Source organism: Bos mutus, chromosome 9, assembly GCF_027580195.1.
Source record: "Bos mutus isolate GX-2022 chromosome 9, NWIPB_WYAK_1.1, whole genome shotgun sequence".
NCBI classification, from domain to species: Eukaryota; Metazoa; Chordata; class Mammalia; order Artiodactyla; family Bovidae; genus Bos; species Bos mutus.
Window position 1 is genome coordinate 94311676 of NC_091625.1, and position 24431 is coordinate 94336106.

Here is a 24431-nt window from a genome sequence, read left to right on the forward strand (position 1 = left end):
AGAAAGCCAATAAAGCCCCTGGCACAGGGCTTGCTCTGTTCACGAAGGCCTCAGGCGCCCTCTCGATGGGGTGAAGGTACAGAGCACCTTCTCGAGAGGGTCTTGAACATGGTGTGGGTATATATACTGTCTTACAAGGTAGTTATTCTCAGCAAAGATAAAGATTAAAATTCCAGACTTAAAAACATAGGCGATCCATATTAAAGAGAGAGAGAGTTGTAAACAATCACTTTTACCGTATGGTTCACAAGAAGGAAGAGGGTACTTATCACCATATAGAAACACTAATGAAGGAAATGCCTGGATTCCTCAGTCCCGGGAGAGGTTTCCCTCTCCTCTTAATTCCTGAATATTCAGGAATTAATAAGGAACAGAGAATTCCTGACAGATCCAAAACAGCACACAGGAAGCCTCCTGTTAAATGCTTCCTCACAGCAAACACCTCATCCTGCAATAGAAGCTCAGCTGAAAGCCTTTTAGAGAAAAGCATCAGTACCAGTGGCGAGTCTTCCTGCTGTCCCTTTCTCTTGGGGGTTGTTGGGTCGCTGCTCCCACCTCTCTGTGAAAGAGGGCACGCAGGTGCCAGGTCCAGGGGCCCCCGGCCTGGCCTCGAGCCACACTCCGCCGTGACTCCCCCTTCCTGACGTCCCGCCTGCTGTGTGGCACCCCCACCTCTGTCTGTCCCCCACTAGATTCCCTCTCCTGCCTGCAGCCTGAGCCCTGCCCGACTCACTCCCTCCCCTGCGGGGCCTCGTCCACACCTCTGTGATCCAGGTTATGCAAGCTCCGTTGAGAGAGGGAAACTGAGGCTGGAGATGGTTAAAGAACACAGCCAAGGCCACCCCGCGGATCAGATGAGTGTGGAACCCAGGTTGGTGGTGTCCTAGAACCCGCAAGCTCACCTGTGTTCACCCTTCATTGTGCCTCCCCTCCCTCCGCCAGGTACCCGCTGTTAAAATTACCTTTGTGAAGCCAGGCCACAGGTGTTGAATCTCCCACTAGCATCAACACCTGTGTTCTTTCACCCAGAAAGGAAAGCCCTGCAAATCCGTCACTACTGGGTGACAGTCGGGGCTGTCCTGTCACCTTGGGAACCAAGAGGCGGGTGTTCCTGACGACAGGATGGGGCACAGAGCGGGGTATTTTCATGCGGGAGGAGGAATGGAGGAATGTGGAGGCATCTTTCCTTCCTGGCCAAGGCGTGGGGTCTGCAGTGCTGGGACTGCCTGTCGGGGGTTTTCCTGAAGCTGGTTCTGTGCGAGTTCCAGCTCGGGAGCAGCATGTCTAACTCTGGAAGCAATGCTTTTAGCGCTTGTTATATAAGGTGAAGGTGGCTTGACGGTAAAGAATCTGCCTGCCAGATCAGAAGACACGGGTTCAATCCCTGGGTCGGGAAGATCCCCTGAAGAAGGAAATGGCAATCCACTCCAGTTTTCTTGCCTGGGAAATCCCATGGACCAAGGAGCCGGGCGGACTACAGCCCATGGGGTTGCAAAGAGTCAGACACGACTCAGTGACTAAAATAACAACAAAATAAAGTGAAGGGTAATAGTTCCCTGAAAGCGAACGTGTTAGTAGCTCAGTCATGTCCAACTCTTTGTGACCCCATGGACTGTAACCTGCCAGGCTCCTCTGTCCATGGGGATTCTCCAGGCAAGAATACTGGAGTGGGTTGCCATTCCGTCCTCCAGGAGATCGTCCCGACCCAGGGGTCAAACCCAGGTCTCCTGCACTTCAGGCAGATTCTTTACCATCTGAGCCACCAGGGAAGTCCTTAGCATACACCAAATCCTGGGCTCAGTTACGAGTTGCCTTTACGTGGAGATGTTGGCCGAATTGGTGATCTCTCAAGAGTCTGGACGTGTGTGTGGTTGTATGCATTTAATCTCTTTGTAGCCAACAGTACTTTAAACAGCCTGCTACTTTCTTCTGCTTTTGTCAGTAAAACAGTGGTGGGTAACCCACTTGCTGGTGATCAGTATCTGGAAACAGACAAGTTCTTAACCCAGTGCATTTTTTCCTTTGGAGATGAAGGGATAGAGTTTCAGCCCAACCTAATGATGACCAGGCTTACGTGGTTCCTGTAGTCCAGGGAACCTTCACGTCTAATGTTCAGCTCCTCCACTGCAGAATTACTAATGCATGTGTGATCTGAGTGTGATCTAGCCACATGGAAAGCTACTCTGTGAGGGAGCAGGCCAGTAAGAAATAGAAAGGGCCAACGGCATCGCCCGGGCCGGCCCTGCCAGGCCAGGGTAGAGTTACCCAGATAAAGGGCAGCATCTGATAGCTGCCGCAGCCTCCCCCTCATGACGCTCAGGACTGTACTTTTTGTCCCTTTAGACCTCCCTGGCGCTAGAGCATCCGTGGGGGCCCGCGGGCAGGTGAAGAGTTGGTACGCCCTGAAGGAACTGTGTGCGGTGGGGGTGGGGGGAGATACTTCAACTTGTAAGAATCATCCGTGTCCTGCAGGTGCTGTCACCCTGGAAGCTTGTGGAAGGGGTGTGTGTATGTGTAAGCTTGTGGAGAGTGTGTGCGTGTGTGTGTAAGCTTGTGGAGAGTGTGTGTGTGTAAGCTTGTGGAAGGGGTGTGTGTGTGTAAGCTTGTGGAAGGGGTGTGTGTGGGTAAGCTTGTGGAATGGGTGTGTGTGGAAGCTTGTGGAAGGGGTGGGGTGTGTGTGTAAGCTTGTGGAGAGTGTGTGTGTGTGTGTGTAAGCTTGTGGAAGGGGTGTGTGTGTAAGCTTGTGGAAGGGGTGTGTGTGTGGAAGTTTGTGGAATGGGTGTGTGTGGAAGCTTGTGGAAGGGGTGTGTGTGTGGAAGCTTGTGGAAGGGGTATGTGTGTGTAAGGTTGTGGAATGGGTGTGTGTGGAGGCTTGTGGAAGGGGTGTGTGTGTGGAAGCTTGTGGAGAGTGTGTGTGTGTGTGGAAGCTTGTGGAAGGGGTATGTGTGTGTAAGGTTGTGGAATGGGTGTGTGTGGAAGCTTGTGGAAGGGGTGGGGTGTGTGTGTGTAAGGTTGCGGAAGGGGTGTGTGTGTGTGTGTGTGGACTCCGTGACACGCTTAGGAACACAGTGCTTGGGGCCGGGACCGACTGTGAGGTCATGTCCAGTCTGGACTCGGGCGGTCAGGTGCCGCCAGCCGGGCTTTGCCCACCGCTGCTCCCTTTCACTTCCTCTGGTCCTTTTCCAGTGGCGCCTGCTGCTTGGCCGGCTGACTGGCTGACAGTCGAGGGCTTCCAGGAAGGTCTCAGTTAAGTCCCAGAGCCCATCTGCTTCTGTTCCTGAAGCTGGTGGGGAGGGGACTGCGGGGCTTTTCGGGGAAGGTGGGTCAGGTTGTGGGAATTCCCGTCCGTCCTCGGAGGCTGGGGGGTGGCCTGCAGGCCCGTGCGCTGGGCTGGCCTGCAGGGCGGAGAGCGGGCCAGGCGGGGCGAGGGGCAGAGGGCACCCCAGCCCGCGGCCGCCCTTCGCTCTGGCTGGTGTCGGGTCTCAGCAGCCGGATCCCGTTACCCGGCCCCGGGACGTTCGCTTTCATTGAAGAATACCTTTCCCCTTCTGTCTCTCTGCGGTGCAGACAATTTACATGGATGATGGCGTGTCCTCTTTTGTCCAAATCCGAGGCTCCGTTCCGCTGTTCTGGGAGCAGCCAGGGCTTCAGGTAAGTGATGAGAAAGCCTGTCTGTGTGTGTCTGTCTGTCCTTGTTCACCTGCTCTTGCACACCGCTGTGGGCTGCTTCTTCTCATCGTGTTTCTTTCCTGGCACAGTTTCAGGTCTTTTTCCCCAGCCCAGCTGGATTGAGCTGAGCTGTCAGTGTGTGTGCACATGTGCATGTGAGCGTTGCACGTGTGTGTGGTGTTGTACACAGAGACACACGCGTTGTGTGATTTCCCACCTCGAGCTCCCTGATGACACTGGTGAGATGGGAGGTCTCTGGGGGTAAGTGGACCACGTCGTGTGATTGCAGTTCCCTTTGCTCAGACCCCAGTTCGGTGCGTTGAAAATGTGGCCTCTGATGTCTTTTGAGACCTGTGACCCTCCTGGAAAGCTTTGAAAGGTTTGGGGGGCCCTAGTGGCCGTGCGGCAGGTCTGGTGTTTGGAGGTGCCTGTTCCCGGACCACCTGAGAACTGCACACTGGTTTCTCGTGATTTCTAAAAATACCCCTTGCTGTCCCACGTGGGGCTCTGGCCGGTGCCAGGGCTGTTTGGCCTTCTGTCTCCTGGGAAGTGTTCAGGGTATGAGGCCAAGTACACATTTGTCATCAACCAAACAGCACGCAGCCCCATTGAGGGAGTTCCTACCCAGGAGGGTCTTGGCCATGTCCTCCTGGACCTTCCTCCCTGGCCAGAGGGGATGTAGGTGCCCTCACAAGACCCCTGTGCCCGGCTTCCATCGCTTTGGCCCTTCTTCCCGAGGGCTCGAGGCCCAGGGCCACCTGCCAGATCCTTGGGAGTGTTTGACACGCCGGGTCTCACCGCCCTTGACCTGACTTGGCCTCAGCTGTGGGCACCTTGTCCTCACGCAGTTGGCAGCTGTGGAAAGGAAGCTTGTCCGCCCTTCGGGGAGACAGGTGGGCAGATGTCTTACGTGGGCTCTGAGTTCTACGGAAAAAGCTCTGAGAACGTTCAGTTTCTCCAACAGAAAGGAACACCTAAGACGCGTGCAGCAGCTTGTGGCATTAAGTGGCTGCAGAGAGAGGCACTCCCGGGGACGGATGGAGTGTTCCCTGGAGCCCATCCCCAGAGAGCTGTGTTTTTAAACAGCTCAGCTGAGATATAATTAACACAGAGAAACCTGGAGAAGCCTGTGAAGCGTACAATTCTCTGGGTTTTAGTCCATTTACAGAGTTGTGTAACCATCGCCGTGGTCTAATTTTAGAACACATTCTTCACCGCCAAGAAACCCTGTGCCCATCAGCGGTCACTCCCCATCCCCTCCAGCCCTACCCGAGTCCTCGGCAGCCGCTCATCTATTTTTTGTCTCTCTAATTTGCCTATTCTAGACATTCTAGAAGGGGTTTTGAAGTTTAATTTTCTTTAGATGTGCAGTTTCCTGGGCGGGGGTGGTTATGGGAGCATCTTAGAGTTTGGGAAGGACCCTTTGGAACTCGTCTGTTTTAGCCTCTCACCCAGTTTGGGGTTGCTCTTCCAGGCTTGAGGTCATGATTCAGGATGGCTCCGTCATCATCATCATTGTTACTAGCTAGTTTCTCCTTGCCTTGCACAGTCTGCCTCTGCAGGGGCTGTGCCACACGAAGTCTGCGTCCTCGGACCTTCACGGTCCCCCTTTTTCCACTTCATCTTCTCCAGGACCCTCCTTCATCATCTCTGTCTTGTTTCTAGAACTCGCCATGCTCTGGTCTCTCTCTTCTGAAAACAAAGCTTGTCATTCCCTTCTTTAATTTCGGTCTTCACGTTGAACCCGCAGATGCTCTAGATGCAGCCTGACCCTGCCGTGGAGCAGCCGTGCATCTGTGGACCTTGGCTGGCTCACTTTTCTGCAGCTATAGCACCTCCTGGACTCATGATGCTTGTTAAGGCTCTTCTACAGCCTTCGTGGTTTCTTCAAAATAAGTTTCAAAAAGACTTCAGTGTTCATGAATCTTTTGCTAACCTTTGGGTTTGATACCTGTGTTTACCCTCTAAATATGATTCTGCATCAAAGGCAGATGAGGTCCTCTTTGGAGGGGGTTAGCTCTCAAACCCCCTACCTGGACTATCAGTAGCAAGTCTGACGATCAGTCTGGTGGTTTTTTTCCATTTTGAAAAACTCTCACTCCATCTTCACTTAGGTTAGATGAACAGTGCAAAGATTTGGAGGTGAATAGCTTGCATTTTAAGTTGCAGTGTTGCAGCCTCTTACGCTTGCCCCAGGGAGCAGATGAGCCCTGGTTGCGGGGAGTGGGGGGGAGGGGGGTGGGGGGGTATGAGGGTATGGGGGTGTGCAGAGAGGTCTGTGGATGGTGATTTGTCTACACATTTTCACAGGCCCAGGACCTTCATTGCAAACGCCTGGGTCCCGACTGCGTTTCCAGCAACACGTTCCCCTCACATTTCATCTTTGTCATGTCAGCAGGTTGTGCCGTTTATAAAGAGCCATATCGAAAGCTAGTTGCTCTTCCAGTTCAGTCTATTTAGTGATGTTTTTATATAGGATTCGTTTGAAGACTTTGCTGCTCTTGTTGCTTTAGCGTCTTCTTCCCTGTAAGGTGCACACACAGACAGGTCTTGCACTGGTGGGTCAGGTCTGTGTTTTGAAGCTTCATGTGGCTCAGCCGAGGAGGGAGAAGACCACTCCCCTCTGCGGCTCCCACCGTGCCCACATCCACCTCCTCCCCGTCAAAGCCTGTTCACTGAGCTCCGGGGCACGCAGCCCTGTGTGCTCTGAGTTGGGTGGTTGTACCTTCCTGTGTTCCAAAGACGATGTGAGATGGATCATACTGCAGCAGTTTTAGAAATAATAACAAGGTTGGGATGAGGAGAAAAAAGTGCTTAAAATGGATGTGAACCGAAGCCAGCATGACCCGGTACACGCAGTGCAGACCACGGGCCTTGCACAAAGCTCCTGGGCTCACCAGCAACATCACAGAAAGAAATAAGGTCACAAGACAGCTTATTGTGGTTTAGAGCATAGGCTCTGACGTTATAGGGACCTGAGTTCCAGTTCAGGTTCTGGTTCCCCTACTTAGGAACCATATACTGTTGAGAAGTTTTTATCTCAAAAAAAAAAGTGGAAAAACTCTTTCTTGCTAAGCCTTAATTTACGCTTCCGTAAAATGGGGTTGGCTGTACCAGTCTCATAGGGTTATGGAGAGGATTGAATATCATGAAATGTGTTAGAATTCAGTACAGTATATAGACTCTAAAAAGTATGAAAAATGGTAGTTGTTAATGTTATTCATAACATAAAATATAGCATCTAAGAGACAGAAGAACTTCCCAGGTGGCTCTGGTAAAGAATCAGCCCGCCGATACTGGGGACACAGGTTCCATCCCTGGGTTGGGTAGATCCTCTGGAAGAAATGGCGACCCACTACCTGTATTCTTGCCTGGGAAATCCCGTGGATGGAGGAGCCTGGCGGGCTACAGTTCACAAGGTTGCAAAGAGTCAGACGCAACTGAGCGACTGAGCACGTACGCAGACAAAAGCCCAAGTTGCATTAGGAGAGGTGTGGCTCTTTGTGCCCTATGAGTCGAGTAGGAGTTTCACACTGAGTCCCCACGGGGATGCTGTGTGGTGTAGAGACAGTGTCCTCACCTCTCTGAGTTCATGTGCAGCGCGAGGACCAGTCTCCGGGCTCTTCCACCACCCAGCCCTCATACACACCCCCGGGGAAGCCGTTTATTCATCCCGCAGGCTCTCATCACACATCTGGTACGTTCAGACACCTGACATCAGAGGTTGCCCCTGCCTTCCGGGAGGCAGGGACAGGTCCTGACGGTGTGGTATGAGCAGAGCCAGGAGAGAGGGCGACTGAGGTCCCCGTGTGCTGGGGTCCAGCCCCGGCTGGTCCAGGGTATTCGAAGCAGGGATGTCGTTGGTGAGGATCAGAATACAATAGCTTCAATTAGATATTAATTAAAGATGTAAAGAGTAATAGAATGAGGATAGCTCAGTAGGAAAATTCAGTGGAGAAAAGAGGCTGAGTAGCTTGGTTTATGCGGGAGACCAATAAAACTTCAAGACAAGAAGCTTGCACCACTTACGTAGGCCGCAGGCGTCCTTCCATTCTCCCGAAGGAGAGGAGACACTGAGGCCTCCCCGGTCGGATCTTAGAAGCCCAGGCATAATTAGTAAGCATGGCGGGTTCCGCGCTCCAGATGGAGACTCAGCCAGAATTTGAGAGAGAGAGAGACATGGGGAGACCAGTCTTTCAAGGAACTGATCCCAATTCTTTATTTTCCATGGTCTACTTTTATACACTGAGATGTTATTCAAAAGTCACACGGGGTCAGCAGTCCTGACTTTTATCAAAGTCAGGTGCTTCATACAAATGTATACGGAGGTCTTAGGGATGTTACATCATCTTCTGGCCAGGGGGCCTGCTGACAATTTATGACCCTCTCCTTGTGACAGCGGTCAGTCAACCAGGACATTTATTTCTCCAGGGGTGATTATTCTTGAAACAGACACCACCTTCCGAAAGTACCAGATAAAGTTACATTCCTATAGGGTGAGGGTGTAGTGGGTTTTAATTAAGGAAAGAATTTACTTAGCCTAAGGTCCAACGTGATTAATATCAAAGGTTAATACTTATTTCTTCTATATATTCATTAATGTGTGTAAGGGCAGGGGATGTGGAGTCTTAGCAACAAACATTGGCTCAACAAATGAAAAACCCTTCACCAATACAATTTCTAATCAGCCCATTATACTTATACTAATAGTTTTCTAACTTTTCTAAGGAACCTGTTTTTAGAAGGTTTAAAGCATCTCGTGCCTCTCATGGTTGGGAGGCTGTGAGCAATCACATGTGGCCGGACAAGCCTGTCAGTCAGGCCAGAGAACCTTCAGAGGAGTTTGTAGGTTAAAACATTCTTGTCACGCCCAGGAGTTTTTATTAACTGGAGCTCTAAGTTAACTCCTTCTCCGAAAGAGGTGGTGGGGACAGCTCCCCGTAAAGTCAGAGGTGTAGGTGAGAGCACAAAGTAGTAAAGCAGGCAGGCTCTGGTTATGGGGGTAGATGCTCGAGGATTTCCAGGGAGACTCCTGAGGCTCGATCCCGCCTTTGCGTATGTCGAGCCTCCTTCCTCATGACCTTTGCCACGGGCGGAGTGCCTCACTCTGGCCCCCAACACCTGTGCTGCGGGGGTGGGCGTCTGAACTGACTTGGGAAGGGTGGGGTGGGGTCACCCCGGCCAGGAAGGCAGAGGGGACCACGATGCAGATGCTGCAACCCCTGCGTCAGACCACATCCAGGAACTGTGCTGGCTCGGCCACCTACAGCTCGGCCAGGGGGACAAGTTCGTGGGGAAAGGTGTGGCTGGAGAAGCCAGCTAGGTCCTGATGAACATGGGCTTTGTATGTTACACTGAGAAGTTTGAATTTTGCCCCAGTGGTGCCCAAAGTGCTGCATGTTGAAGCTACTGGGCACTCATAAAATTCCTGGTGCTCAGGGCGTGTGCTATCCCCATTATATCACGACGGGTGGGAGCAGCCATGCATGCTGTTTTAAAGATGCTTAGATGGCTCCAATGTGCAGAAGGCTTGGGAACCACTCAAGGTTATGGTGGTAAACCAGCTTTTCTGGGGCCAGGAGGGAGAAGTTTGGAGTTGTTGCTTTTGCCCATTTTTGTGGTATAAATACTCCCATCATGGCTGATTTAAGGCCAACGCCTTAGCCGTGGAGCTGGGACACACCATGGCTTGTGAAGATAAAGGTAAAGCCACCAGGTAGGATGATGGCAAGGATCCAGACCACAGAGGCTGGCATCTTTAACTAGGGGAGGGGCGGGGAGATGTTCAGAGATGCCCTTTGTGGCTCTGGGACCCTCTCACGAGCTGGTAGACACTCCATGTCCACCCAGCCAGGCGTTATTCTTCCATCCACTTCCTCAGGCTCAGCCTGGAGCGTTTAGGATCGCACCTCTGGCTTTAGAGACCAAAAGGGAATGGTCGGTCACGCGTCCAGTTGGCTGGGGGAGGAGGGTGGGCAAAGGAGGAAGAGGGAGACTAAAAAAAGCAGCGAGGTCAGTTCCTGTGTGCGGGGCCAGCTGTGGTTTCATTCTAGCCCTGCCCGAAGCTGCTCCCTGCGGCTCTGACCCACAGCAGCCTCAGGACTAAGTGACATCGGAGAGGAGAGCTGCAGGTCAGTGTCCGAGCCGGGCATGGGCAGGGCCCAGCATGGGGAGGCCGGATGTGAGGCCTTGGGCAGCCGGACTAAAGGGTTGTCCAGGTGACAGAGGAAGGGTGACCTTCCAGAGAGCATCCCAGGCCCGCTTCTGCCCAAGGACCACGTCCTCAGATAGTCCATCCCGCTGGGAGCCCACAGTGTCCCTTGGCCCCTCCTCCGTGATGTTACTTCAATCACCTGTGCAAGGTGTTCCTCAGTTTCTCTGTTTAATATGTCTTACTTTTCAACCGAGAAGCGATTTACGGGAGACACTTTGCAACCATGCAAATATCCTGCTCCTCGTCAAACTCCCTTAAGATGTATGGTCAATGGATGATTTTTGCCGAACAGTTTTTTCCTGGGATGGTTATAAGGCGATGATTTCCCATCACTCCTTCTGTGTTTATTGGTTGGTATTTGCTGTAAAAACCTTCCCTTCTCCCCATCCCTGTTCCCCACCCAGCTAGTCGTCTCACCAGGCGGCCACCGCCCCATCCACCTGCCCGCATCCATCTATCCATCCAGTCATCCACCCAGCCAGCATGCTCGCCTCTGTAGAGATTCCTGGATTCCTGTTCTCTTCATCAGGTTATAATCCGCTACTATCCTTAACACTGTTCCGTGTCAGGTTGTCCTAGATTTATCCAGCTTCAGAGGCCCTCAGCCAATAGCAACATGTAGTTTCAAGTTTGCGTTTTAAGCTGCCAGTGTGAAGTAAGTAGTTCTAGATAGTAAGGCAGATTCATTTGCGGGTAGTTATGGCAGCTCAGATTTGAGGGGCAGTCAAGGTCCCTGGCCTCGCAGAAGAGGCTGGAGGCTGGTTTCTCTCTCCTGGTTGGCTGGGCTACACCTCTGCCCCGAGGAAGTGTTTGTGGATCCAACCTGGGCCTCGTGGTCTGTCTTCTGTGGATGAGTCCAGCTGGCATGGTCCATGCGGCACTTAGGAGAGGGCCACAGCAGAGCCGGACTCGGGTTCAGGGTCTGGCCATCCTGAGCTGTAAACAGACCACAGAGGGGCCGTGGGGCTCCTGCTCTGGCCTGGCTGGTGGCGGAGGGCGAATGGGAAGGCAATCGAGTCCTGGGCCGGAGGAATCACTAGCGTCATCTCTCTTTGATTTAGGTTGGCTCCCATCATCTGAGACTCAGCAGAGGCCTGGAGGCCAGCGCCCCTGCCTTCGACAGGTAGGGCCGTCAAGTCCATCCTTCCTCCTATCAGACAGTGGGATGGGGGGCCAGGGAGTGGCCAGAAGGGGGAGACCCCAAATGTGCACTCTGAATCTGCCTTTCACTCTGGTTCTTTCTGCCAAAAGGCAGTTTACAAAGTGGAATTTTTCCCTTGCTCTCAGGTTTCCCTGCAGGTTCATTTAATAAATTGCTCAGGTAAAACTTTGCAGTTATTTTATCCATTCCTTCTGCAGTCACGCTTTTATCTATTTGTCCTAGTTAATAAGGGATCATCTAAACTATAGGGTATTTCCAAGCCAGTTTCCTTTTGTTTTTGAAGTTATATATTCCCAGGCTTTACAAAGTCATGGTATAGAAAGGTATAAGGGAAAAGGCAGAGGTGCCCTAACTCGCAATTTCCACTGTTAGCTTTTATGTGTCATTCTAGAAGAAATTCTGGTTCATTTCAGTTGCTCAGTCATGTCTGGCTCTTTGTGACCCCATGGACAGCAGCACCCCAGGCTTCCCTGTCCGTCACCAGGTCCCGGAGCTTGCTCAGACTCGCGTCCGTCGAGTCGGTGGTGCCGTCCAGCCGTCTCGTCCTCTGTCGCCCCTTCTCAACTCTGGGTCATACATAGTTAATTGTTTAAAGCACCGATTGAGTCATTGCACGCTTCCTATTTTTCAGCTAGCTTAAGAAAAGCCATCACTAACCTAAACTCTTGGTAATCTGTACTTGAAAGTTATTAGCTTCTTAAAATATATGTTGTTTTTACTCTGAATGCTAATTTTAAAATGATCTTAATGGCTATAAAAATAATTTTCAAAGTAATTTTTTAAGTGTTCTAATCATGCTACCTGAAGCTTCATTTGGACTTTAAATTTGCTTGCAGCCTTCTTCTTGACCTTAAAATCGGTAACACCATCCCACCTGTGTCCCTCAGTTGGTGTATTACTACTCACCTGAGCAGGCCCTGCTCTGACTCCACATGTCAGACCTCAGGCCAGGACGCACCTTCTGTGGGCAGGAGGAACCACAGAGCCTGGAGTAGTCAGGCCATGCATGTCCTGTTCTTCCAGCACCCGCCCCCCGGGGCTGCCTGGCTCCAGGGACGGGGTGCAGCCTGCCAGCTTGTGGGGAGGCTTTGATCGCCTAGATCTGATCCAGCCCTGCATCTTCCCAGGGGAGAGACTGAAACAAGGCAGGGTTGCTAGGACCATGGCCCTGGGAGAATTCCTCCCCACGGAGGCAGAAGCCCATCTGAAGATGAGCAGGCAGGCTTATTGTCAACCGTCTGCAGAGCAGCATAGACTGCCCACTTTCAAATCCTTGTTCTTTTCTGCAGTGTTTTCCTTCAGAGCTAGTAAGACAGGTTTTTTGTGTCCACCACCCCCCCCCCCAGCCTTTATGGGGCCAAAATGGTTCTTTTGTGATAATTGACTTTAAAATATTCCATTTACGAGAGAAACGTTATTGCAGACACGGGGAAAATGCAAAACTGTTTAAAGAAGAAAAGAATCTAAAAGCGCATAAAATTCCACCACTTTTAACATTGTCCTGTGTTGTCTTCCAGTTTTTTCTAGTTTCAGACGTAAAGATTGCATTACTAAATCAGTTTTACGTCTGTTTTTTGCATTATGTCTCCCTATTTTTTTAAAAAGCTACATTTAGCTATTCTAACATTGATGAAAGTAAAAGAGGAGAGTGAAAAAGTTGGCTTAAAGCTCAACATTCAGAAAACGAAGATCATGGCATCCGGTCCCATCACTTCATGGGAAATAGATGGGGAAACAGTGTCAGACTTTATTTTTTTCAGGCTCCAAAATCACTGCAGATGGTGACTGCAGCCGTGAAATTAAAAGGCGCTTACTCCTTGGAAGGAAAGTTATGACCAACCTAGATAGCATATTCAAAAGCAGAGACATTACTTTGCCAACAAAGGTCCGTCTAGTCAAGGCTATAGTTTTTCCTGTGGTCATGTATAGATGTGAGAGTTGGACTGTGAAGAAAGCTGAGCGCTGAAGAATTGATGCTTTTGAAGTGTGGTGCTGGAGAAGACTCTTGGGAGTCCCTTGGACTGCAAGGAGATCCAACCAGTCCATCCTAAAGGAGATCAGCCCTGGGTGTTCATTGGAAGGACTGATGCTAAAACTGAAACTCCAATACTTTGCCCACCTCATGGGAAGAGTTGACTCATTGGAAAAGACCCTGATGCTGGGAGGGATTGGGGGCAGGAGGAGAAGGGGACGACAGAGGATGAGATGGCTGGATGGCATCACCGACTCGATGGACATGAGTTTGGGTAAACTCCGGGAGTTGGTGATGGACAGGGAGGCCTGGCGTGCTGCGATTCATGGGGTCGCAAAGAGTCGGACACGACTGAGCAACTGAACTGAACATTATTAAAATTATAGTTACTTTTCAATAGCTGGTGGTAAGAATATTGGAGTCTCCCCCTACTATTTCAATATATGTGTAATAGTCTCTGATATGCAAAGAATTTTCCTAAAGATGGAAATTTTCTTATAACCTTCTTGCTGAGGTTAAACATCATGAAATGCAGTACTTAGATGAAAAGACTGGGCCCCGAGGTTGATGGCTCCCCTACTGGTTTTTCTAGATTTGAGAAACTACCAGGTGAACTAGGTTAACTTTGGAGTTATGCACATTGCGTTTTTGAGGCTCTGTTCATGAGAGGCAGGTTAGCAGTTCTGGATTTACGGGGGGACTGTATAGAAGTCCAGCGTATCCTTGTCTGACGCCACGCGTGTTCGGAAGTCTGATCTGCTGTTCCTGTCGGCCGCTGCCTTTCCTGGGGCCAGCTCACCCTAGACCGCTAGTGCCCAGCTGGTGCCCTCGAGGGCGGGGTCGTCAGTGTGTGTCCCAGAGGCAGGGCATCACAGACTGCCCCGCTCTGTTGCAGGCATATGGTGCTTCTGAAGGAGCAGTACGGGAAGCAGGTGGTCGTGAACCTGCTGGGCAGCAGAGGCGGAGAGGAGGTGCTCAACAGAGCCTTTAAGGTAACTGGCTCCCTGCCCTGGGGCGAGGCCAAGAGAAGGGGAGGGGGGCCTGCTCTGGGTGGGCTTCCCTGGGGACTGGAGACAGTGGCCTGCTCGCCCCATCTTTGAAGAGACTTTTTTCCATCAGAGCTTCAGCATTAAGTGATCTGGGCTCCTGATGAATGAAGTTTACTTTTCGTGAAGCCTTGTTTGGGTGAATTTGCTCAGAATGAGAACAGAGCGTCTCCTAGCTCCAGCTGCCTTTTCTCCCCGCTGGGTCATTGAGGACTCAGCATGGCCAGGCCTTTCCCCACCTCTCTTGGACAAACATACACACGTGTGCATGCATACATGCACGCATACATGTATGTTTGGGCTCCACCCCATGCATCCCTGACCCCTCAGGGGGCTGGGGTCCCCTGCTCACTCGTCGGGCAGGCCCAGCCACTAGTCCACACCTCCTGGCAAGTCCACACGAACACCCGCAGGACACTTGTACCTAAGTAGCTCTTCAGAGCCCCTGCTGGGTTTAACGCGAGCAGCCTAACATAATTTCCTCCTGTGAACTTGGAGCCTTCAAGTCGTCATCCAGCCTTGTTTGGGCTGCCCCCCACCCCGCCCTGCCCGAAGCTGCTCACTGTCCCCAGCTCTCTGTGGACTCCCCTTGGCTTTTGGCACATATTCCCCGCCCTGGGAAGATGCAGCGAGAAGCCCTGGATGGGGAGGGGGGCCGTGAGCAGAAGGCTCCACCCACCTCCAAGCATCTCTCCCGATTCCCAGTGCCCCCATGCGCATTCAGTCTTCTCTGGACCGAGTGGGCTATGGGCCTACACAGTCCTTTCAGCCCGTGTCCCCTGCTGGATGGGAAAGGAAAAAACCCTGTGGTTGTTCAGAGCTCAGGGAAGCCCCTTATGGAGAGTGTGAGCTTCCCGTCACTTCACAGGAAGCGTGTCCCCCGTGGTCCTGGCCCCTGGCCAGTGGAAGCTGAATCCACGGGGTGCGCGTTTCCCGCTGTTTGGGGAAGCCCCGTGCTTGCAGCAGACTTTCTGGTGGCCAGTTTCACTTGGCCAGACCTGCTTTTCCTGTTTGGTTTGTTGCTATGGGCAACAAGCTTGACAAGTATCTCCCCTCCCATCCATCTTGGCAGCAGTGTTGGCAGCTTATTTTAAGAAAAAAGAAGGGGGGGAAACCCTCAAGAACCTTCTCCCCTTTGTGCCTCGATTTTGGGGAGAAGGTGTTCTTAGCTGCCCCAGCAGCTGGTGGACCCCCGGGCCAGAATGGCAGACAGCCGACCTGGGGCCCAATGCAGGAGGCCAGGCTTCTGGGCAGGGAGGGGGTGAGAGGCAGACACTACCTGGAGAGCCTGGGTCATGGTCCCCACTGGAGTCGCATCAAAGAAGCTCCCTCAGCCCGTCGGCTCCACCACGCTGAGGTCCACGCACCGGCAGCTGGCCTGTGACCCATGGCTCTCAGGCCACAGGGGACCGGGCACTTCTGCAGCTCATGAAGCCACCAAGCGTGCCTGCTTTGGGTCAGCTGACAACCTCAGAACGAGACCTTCTTAATGTCGGTGCTTGTGTGTTGATTTGCATCTAGCCCGTGGGGGTCAGGCACTCAGAGTCATAGGGACTAGACAGCCGAAGCCCTTCTAGCCCTTTAAGTCACTAGACTCTGGCTGGGCACATGGTGGACAAGCCTGACCTGAAGCCACACTCTGGGATGGCAGCACGTCATCCTTGGCCCCCAGGGCTGCCTGGTGAGAGTGCTGGGGTACCCGGTGTGGAGGCCAGACCTCTGCCCAGCACCCACCTGCGTGCTTCTCCATCTCGGCCCTGCCTTCAGTCTGGCTCACCTGCTGGATCTAAGCCCCGGGAGGCCCTGAGCCCCCGTCTCCCCCAGGGTTTCATTGGGCCGGACCTCCCCCACCCGCAGGTCCTCCTGGAGGACCCTCCTGGAGGCTTGGCTTGTAGGGATGGGACTGGTTACCAGGGCAACGGGAGCTGGATTATGAGCTCCGCAACCTGCTTCACTGCCCCGGGTCCTGGGACACTGAGCACTGCGGGGCCTGCAGAACAGAGCCGTCCTTCCCCGCAGGCGCCCTCCGGAGAGCCCTGTGGGAGCTGATGTCCCTGCCGGGCCCGGGGCTGCCCCAAGGAGCCACGGGGCAGAGTCACAGAGCCACAGAGCCACAGTCTGGCTGTCTTCCGCCCGAGGCGGACCTCCGGCCCTTCTGCAGGCGAGACGCGCTTTGTGGTTTCGTCCCCAGGGTCGTGTTCTGTGCTGCCCCTTTCTGGATCAGGGCTGGTAAACCGCCTGGTCCACCGTAACCCTTCAGGCCAAGCCCCTGGGCCCTGCTGAGTGATGCGGTTAAGCGGCCAGATGCCCCGCCACCCTCTCCCATCCCCTTTCAGAAGCTGCTCTGGGCTTCCTGCCACGCCGGCGACACGCCTATGATCAACTTTGACTTCCATCAGTTTGCCAAAGGTGGGAAGCTCGAGAAATTGGAGAACCTCCTGCGGCCCCACTTGAAGCTGCACTGGGATGACTTTGACGTGTTCACCAGGGGCGAGAATGTAAGTCCACGGTGAGTCTCACTCATGTCCTGTCCTCCTGCCAAGAGGCAGGCGACTCCTGGGAACGCACCCCCAAGCCTCGCTGCTCCTGCTTTAGCCGGTGGGCAGACCTGTGACATGTCCTATTGGGGAAACCTCCACTGGGGTTTCCGTGGGAAAGACAGAGCCAGACAGGCAGCTTAGGATCCGCTCGTCTGCATCGTGCTGGTGACTCTGGGCTGCAGGGGTGGGCTCTAGGTGGCGGTGGGCTACCAGGCAGGAGGTGAGGGGTTCTCTCTTGATGAGTTTCCTTGGGGGCCTGCAATCCCACAGGCTTCTTCCAACACAACTTGTAACTTGTATCCATTGGTTTCCTAAGTTTTCAGAAAGGCACTTTGCGGATGAACTGTCTCGACTGCCTGGACCGAACCAACGCGGTGCAAAGCTTCATCGCCCTCGAGGTCTGTCTCTCGGCCATCTATATCCTGTCCTGGGCTGCTGGGGGGATGGGCTGGGCTCAGCACCCTCGTGGGCTCTTGTGGTCACCGTGGGGAGGGGACAGCCATGTGCCTGGCATCTAGAGAGGGGTCTCGCTGAGGGTCACGTGACCGGTGGCCCCTCACCAGTGAGGGGTGGTGGTGGGCCTCACACACTCTTTGGAAGGACCCCAGACGCGGCGGTCCATGGCCACCACCTGGAGGAAAGACAGGCTGTAGTGGTTGTTGTGGACGAGGGCGGAGTAAGGCTGCCTGAGGTGAGGCTGGGTTTGCAGCCTGCTGCCCGGGTGACCTCCCCTGGCTCCCTGCTGGGAGGAGGCGTGGGGTCAGCGCTGCCCGCCATCCAGCCTTGGCTGTCCTGCTTGCTGGGGGTGTCAGGGGAGGGCTGGGTGGTGTAGATGAAGTCCAGTGGGCCGTGGCGGGAAGCCCCATCCTCCGATGCGAGGGGGCCCTGTCCTCTGAGGGCGCAGAGTCAGCCCCATAATCACTGAGTAGGAGCTCTTGGGGGGTGGCGCCTGGTGGTGTACCCTGGGCAGCTTCCGAGGGGCACGTCGGTGACCGCTGGTCCCTCTGGCTTTCCCAGGTCCTCCATCTGCAGCTCGAGAGCCTCGGGCTGAACTCAAGGCCCATCACTGACCGCTTCGTGGAGTCCTTCAAGGCCATGTGGTCTCTGAATGGGCACAGCCTGAGCAAGATGTTCACGGGCAGCCGGGCCCTGGAGGGGAAGGCCAAGGTAGGGCCATGCCTCCGGGGGCGGCGGGCGGGCAGACAGGCGGGGGCCCAAGCGGGCCCCTCTCACGGCTGTCTGTCTGTCTGTCCGTTGTCCGGCCGGCGGCAGGTGGGCAAGCTGAAGGACGGGGCCCGGTCCGTGTCTCGCACGATCCAGTCCAACTTCTTCGACGGGGTGAAGCAGGAGGCCATCAAGCTGCTGCTGGTTGGAGACGTCTACAGCGAGGAGTCTGCGGACAAGGGGAGGATGCTGTTGGACAACCCGGCCCTGCTGGGTGAGGGGCTCCCACTTGCCTGGAGCTGGGTGGGGGGGCGTCCAGTTGCCCTGCCATCCAGAGGACATGCGACGGGTCCAGCCAGCCTGCCCACCCTCACATAATCTTAGATGGCAGGTGGCAGGTAGCCCCTGAGCGAGCTTCTGTGCTCAGAACCTGACCCTTGACTCTAGCTTGACCCGTCTCACGGTGTGACCAGCTGATCTAAACAACCAGCTGCCTTGTCTTGTGTGAGATGCTCAGCCAGGTGCAGCTGCAAGTGGAGGCTGAGGAGAGGCTCAGGAGAACACAGTCATTGCCCTCACAAGTCCTGGAGATGCCGCGTGAGGCCATGTAGAGAACCCCAGGGTGGTCAGGAGGCAGAAGGGCGCTTAAGCCATGGTTATTATTGGGGTTTTCATAGCGAAGGCTGGGTGGGGTAGACAGTGTGGCACGGGCTGGCTGGAGTAACTCTGGAGCTTTGGGCTACAGCCGTGGGCTCTAGGTGGATGGTTGCTCAGCTGTGTCTGACTCTGCAGCCCCATGGACTGCAGCACACCAGGCTTCCCTGTCCTTTACTATCTCCCAGAGTTTGCTCAAACTCATGTCCATTGAGTTGGTGATGCCATCCAACCACCTCATCCTCTGTTGCCCCCTTCTCCTCCTACCCTCAGTCTTTCCCAGCATCAGGGTCTTTTCCAATGTGTTGGCTCTTTGCATCAGGTGGCCTAAGTATTGGAGCTTCAGCTTCAGCATCAGTCCTTCCAGTGAATATTCAGGGTGGATTTCCTTTAGGGTGGACTGGTTTGATCTCCTTGTTGGGAGGACGTCGACTCCAGGGAGTGGGGGCTGGAAAGAGGAGGCGCAGCTCTGGACTGGTTGTGTGCGCAGAACAGGTTCTGGCTGACTCTGAGACCAGGCTTAACCCCAGGAAGAGCAGTCCCTCCCCACCCCGAAGGTCGAGCTCCACAATATACAGAAGATAAAATTGTTTACACGAAACCAGCTGTCACTCTGGTTTCCGGGAGCCTGTTCTTCTGGACTCACGGAAGCATTCACGCTCCTCCTCTGTTAGTTTGGACCATTTTCCAAACCGAGAGGCTGGGAGAGATAAAGTGGGCTCCCCAGGAGCTGATGTCTTTGAATGTTAACTTACTCCAGGAATCTTTCTCAGCTAGAAAGGGTTCTTGGTCCCATTGCCACATGTTATTTATAGGCATTCTCCCCTGAGGGTAATCTCCTGTTTCTGTTATGACCCGGGACCCTAGAAATCCTGCAGTAGGTAGGCTGCCTTCCACTCTTAGGGACAGGACTGTCATGGTTCCCTCAACAGCTAGAGGTTTCTTTTCTTTTTTTTGAAATTAGTTATACTTGACATGTTAGCTTCAGGTGTATAACATAATGATTTGCTATTTGATGTTGCAGAATCAGTTCAGTTCAGTTCAGTCGCTCAGTCGTGTCCAACTCTTTGCAACCCCATGAATCGCAGCACGCCAGGCCTCCCTGTCCATCACCAGCTCTTGGAGTTTACCCAAACCCACGTCCATCCAGTTGGTGATGCCATCCCACCATCTCATTCTCTGTCGTCCCCTTCTATGCCCTAACCAGCATCAGGGTCTTTTCAAATGAGTCAGCTCTTCGCATCAGGTGGCCAAAGTATTAGAGTTTCAGCTTCAACATCAGTCCTTCCAATGAACACCCTGGACTGATTTCCTTTAGGATGGACTGGTTGGATCTCCTTGGAGTCCAAGGGACTCTCAAGAGTCTTCTCCAACACCACAGTTCAAAAGCATCAATTCTTCGGCACTCAGCTTTGTTTATAGTCCAACTCTCACATCCATATATGACTACTGGAAAAACCATAGCCTTGACTAGACGGATCTTTGTGGACAAAGTAATGTCTCTGTATTTTAATATACTGTCTAGGGTGGTCATCACCACAATAATTCTAGTTTACATCCATCACCACACATAGTTACAAAAGGTTGTTTTTTCCTTGTGACGAATGTGTAATGCGACGCTGTTAGCTACAGTCATCATTCTGTACGTCACACCCCCAGGCTGCTTCTTTCATAGCTAGAAGTTTGTACCTTTTGGCCACCTTCATCCACTGCCCCTCACCTCCACCCTAGCCTCTGGCAACTGTTCTCTGCATCTGTGACTTCATTTTTTCTTAAGGTTTGTATATGGGGATGTGTTGAAGATTCCGCATAAAAGTGCACTGGGGGCTTCTTTGGGAAATTTTTAATGGCATCTTACCTCCTAGGGCTTCCCTGGTTGCACAGACATAAAGAATCTGCTTGCTATGCAGGAGACCCGGGTTTGATCCCTGGGTTAAGAAGATCCTCTGGAGAAGGGCATGGCAACCCACTCCAGTATTCTTGCCTGGAGAATCCCATGGACAGAGCAGCCCAGCAGGCTCGAAAAGAGTTGAACACAACTGAACGACGAACAGTTTCACTCTCCCCTAGAGCAGGGGTCCCCAGCCTCCAGGATCTAACGCCTGATGATATGAGGTGGAGCTGATCTAACAGTAATAGAAATAAAGTGGACAATAAATGTAACGCACTTGAGTCATCCTGAAACCACCCCACCCCACCCTCGCCCTGGTCCATGGAAAAACTATCTTCCACGAAAACCAGTCCCTGATGCCAAAAAGGTTGGGGACCACTTCCCTAGAGCGGTAAACATTATAGGTTCGTGGAAAAGAAGGGGAAACCTAGCAGTTTTCCTTATAAAGGTGTATAACTCTTATCTTAGAAATTTTTGGAGTTTTTGAAAAATTGGTTTGCCCATGCTGAAAATGGCTTCACACCCCTTTTCTGCTTTTATTCCTCCATTGCTGCGGAAATTCCCGTTTGGCTTCTGATAGGCAGGGTGATGTTTGTGTCAACCCTGGAGACGAGGCCACCTCAGGACAAGTGGAAAGAAGCTCTGAGTGGCACAGTGCGTCTCATTTCATAGCAGAGTGTATGTGATGGAGATTTGGCTTAAGTGCCCAGTTTAAAAAATGGAATATATTTTGGCCATCTAGAGGACGGACCTGGTTCAGAGTAATGATTTTTTAAAGGCTTGAGTCTGGGGGTACCACAAACCGTTGCTGGTGCTTGGACTGGAAGATGGAGAATGCAAAGTGGGTGTCAGAGCCGAAGTTCCGTGCGGGAAGTTGCAGGGTGCCTGTTGATGAACTTCCGTGGGATCGTGGCGTGACCGTGGAGGATGGGTGTCCCTGTGACCTGACGTCAGAGCCCGTGTGGCTGTGCTGGGGGAAGGGTGTGGAGGGGACATTGTAGCAGAAGGGCCACAAGGAGGTGCTCTGCTCGTGGTGGGCTTTAGCCTCATCCTCATAAGGCCCGGCCACTGGTTCCTGTGGATGGCCTCGGCGTCCCTCTCTGGCAGCAGCCCTGGCTGGGTTTCTGGGGGTGTGGGGGAAATGCATGAGTTTTGGGGTGAGACAGACACGCCCTTTCTGTGTCCCCGATAGTGACTCCCAAGATCCTGAGAGCCATGTCGGAGCGCCAGTCAGAGTTCACAAATTTCAAGCCGGTGTGCGTGGCTGTGGGCACCTGGAACGTGAACGGTGGGAAGCAGTTCAGGAGTAACCTGCTGGGCACGGCCGAGCTGGCCGACTGGCTGCTGGACGCGCCCTCGCTGTGCCGAGTCACCGGACCCCCGGGTGAGTGCGGCCGGGTCAGGGTGATGGGTGTAGAGCCCCCTCGCCGCGGGCCTCGCCCACAGGTGGGAAGTTGGGTGTTTGGCCTTCTCGCTCCTTAGAACGTTCAGCAAACGCTGTGGTCTGACTTTGCAGAAGATGTCCGGCAAGTTACATACGTGGCACCTTTTCTTTTCCAAGTGTTTGGAAGAGTTACCCAAGCGGTGAATCTCCATTTTCTCTTCACACATAGATTTTGCACTTTTTCAGTTTTGATGACTAGAACCCTCAGGCTGTAAGAAGTGAGTGAGATGCCAGACCCGGCCCATGCCTTGACCCAGAACACACACCCCTGCCTTTTCTCAGACCCCTCTTATTGACACATGTTTGCTTCAGCAGTCATGAAGAAGTTGTGTCCCCTTTTAAGAATAAAATAATTGCGAGGTTGGACACCTCACCTTTTATCCTATGTCATGCAAAATAATATTTAATGGCCTCAGAGGTCAGTATCCAAACACGTGCTTTTTCTCTGAGAGTCAGCCGTTTATTTAGGCCTTTGGTTTTTCTCCTGCTCATCTGGGTTCCAGTTCCCTGCCTGCTGTGTGCAGTGCTGGGGGGCGTGTGGGGGGCTGCACTCATGTGCCTTGATGACGATCAGAGCCCAGAGCCCCGTTTCCACTGTCTGTGCCCTGTCTGCGTGGGGCAGGGGGCAGGGTACCGCAAGGACACGGCTCGGAGTCACGGGGATGGCTTAGGGCTCGTCGAGAGGGATGTGGCCGGTGGCTGCAGGGCTTCTGTTCACCAAAGGCCCCTCGTTCGAGGGAAGATAGAGCTGAACAAAGAGCTGATGAGAAGCCCCTCTGCTTGCTCTGCTGTCTGTAAACCAGCATTTCTGGGGCAGACTTCATCAGAGCGGGTCCATCCCCTGACCCTCAGGACACCAGAGCCCTGGGAGAAGACCACAGTCGGACATTAACCCAGAGGGGCTGGTCCAGGGCTGTGAGAGTACTGAGGGCCACGCAGGTTTGAGCCAGTGCCCCCCACGTCCCGGGAGCTTAGGGCCTAGCAGGTTGGGGTGGGGCAGGTTGGGCCTGGGGCAGGTCTGCTGGCATGGAAGTTATGAGTCCAGGCACTTTCCACGTGTCCTCTGACTTCATGACCACCCTTCAGGGTGACCATTAAAGTGTCCCTTTTGAAAAGCAAGCCACAGAGAAGTCAGTGATGCTCCTGGGATGCAGGCAGGGAAGGGCCGTGTGCACAGTGGGAGCTGGAGGGAGGTGGGCGTGTGCTTGCCTGTGGCCAGGAGGGCTTGCCCAGGCCGCGGGGCTCTGGCCCTCGAGTTGGCCGCACCGGCCCTGGTGGGTCTGACTTCCTCCGTCTTCCGCTTGTTCCGCAGATGATGGCGGCAGCCCAGCTGACATATTTGCCGTGGGGTTCGAAGAGATGGTGGAGCTGAGTGCGGGGAACATCGTCAACGCCAGGTGGGCGGCCGGGCCTGGGGTGTGGGATCCCGAGCTGGGGTGGCCACTAACCTGCGACCCTTGGTGCTGCCCGAGTTCCTTAAGTCCTCCCAGACGTGCTCCTCCCTGTTCCTCTCTCTGCTGATTGAGGGGCCAGAAGGAAGGGTGGGGGAGGCTCTGTGCTCCCGGAGCTGCCTGGCCGGGAGGGTTGAGTCACCAGCTGCCAGTGGTGTGTGTGAGCCCCGAGGGTGTGGGCTGGGCTGGAGGGGGGCTGACTCACGTTTCCTGGGGAAAGATGAGAGAGGGAGAGGTGTAAAAAATCCGTACAAAGGAAGGAAAACCACTGGACTAACATTTGGTGTGAACTCAGCTGGACTCTTTCTTTCCTAGTCCGTTGTAAAGTACTTTCTGAACGAATAATAAAGCCTGGTTCTATGGCAGTCTAGTGGTAAAGAACCCACCTGCCAATGCATGAGACCTAAGAAACTCTGATTTGATCCTCGGTCCAGGAAGATTCCCCTGGAGGAGGAAATGGCAACCCACTCCAGTATATTCTTGCGTGGAGAATCCCACAGACGGAGGAGTCTGGCGGGCTACATATAGTCCATGGGGTCACAAAGAGTCGGACAAGACTGAAGTGACTTAGCGCGCACACGTGGAGGTCTTATGAGTAAGGCCCTGAGCTGGGTGGCCGGCGGCAGGCGTAGAGCTGATGTGCGGAACACAGTCAGAGACACGCAGATAGCACGCTGTGAGCGCTGAGGCTCAGAGGGCCCTGATGCAGGCGTGCAACCCATATGATGTCTGTGCGGAACACAGCCAGAGACACGCAGGTAGCACGCTGTGAGCGCTGAGGCTCAGAGGGCCCTGATGCAGGTGTGCAACCCATATGATGTCTGTGCGGAACACAGCCAGAAACACGCAGGTAGCACGCTGTGAGCGCTGAGGCTCAGAGGGCCCTGATGCAGGTGTGCAACCCATATGATGTCTGTGCGGAACACAGCCAGAAACACGCAGGTAGCACGCTGTGAGCGCTGAGGCTCAGGGGCCTGATGCAGGTGTGCAACCCATATGATGTCTGAACACAGCCAGAGAACACAGCCAGAGCGCTGAGGCTCAGGGCCCTGATGCAGGCGGTATGATGTCTGTGCGGAAACACAGCTGTGAGCGCTGTGAGCTGAGGCTCAGAGGGCCCTGATGCAGGCGTGCAACCCATATGATGTCTGTGCGGAACACAGCCAGAGACACGCAGGTAGCACGCTGTGAGCGCTGAGGCTCAGAGGGCCCTGATGCAGGTGT

At 53.6% G+C, this 24431-nt stretch overlaps 1 protein-coding gene across 2 annotated transcripts in view; it reads left to right on the forward strand.

Annotated features, from left to right (window-relative positions):
• Positions 1 to 24431, forward strand: part of SYNJ2 (synaptojanin 2) — a 112573-nt gene that overhangs the window by 59477 nt on the left and 28665 nt on the right. The window contains exons 1-10 of one of the 2 annotated variants that reach the window (XM_070376960.1): positions 3026 to 3246; positions 3568 to 3651; positions 10945 to 11006; positions 13913 to 14009; positions 16400 to 16572; positions 16920 to 17001; positions 17621 to 17770; positions 17876 to 18041; positions 21505 to 21696; positions 23069 to 23153. In XM_070376960.1, coding sequence (XP_070233061.1) covers positions 3577 to 3651; positions 10945 to 11006; positions 13913 to 14009; positions 16400 to 16572; positions 16920 to 17001; positions 17621 to 17770; positions 17876 to 18041; positions 21505 to 21696; positions 23069 to 23153 — 1082 coding nt within the window. In that variant the 5' untranslated portion in view covers positions 3026 to 3246; positions 3568 to 3576. Of the gene's footprint in view, positions 1 to 3025; positions 3247 to 3567; positions 3652 to 10944; positions 11007 to 13912; positions 14010 to 16399; positions 16573 to 16919; positions 17002 to 17620; positions 17771 to 17875; positions 18042 to 21504; positions 21697 to 23068; positions 23154 to 24431 lie in introns of those variants that run through there. The other variant, XM_070376959.1, reaches the window with a different exon arrangement.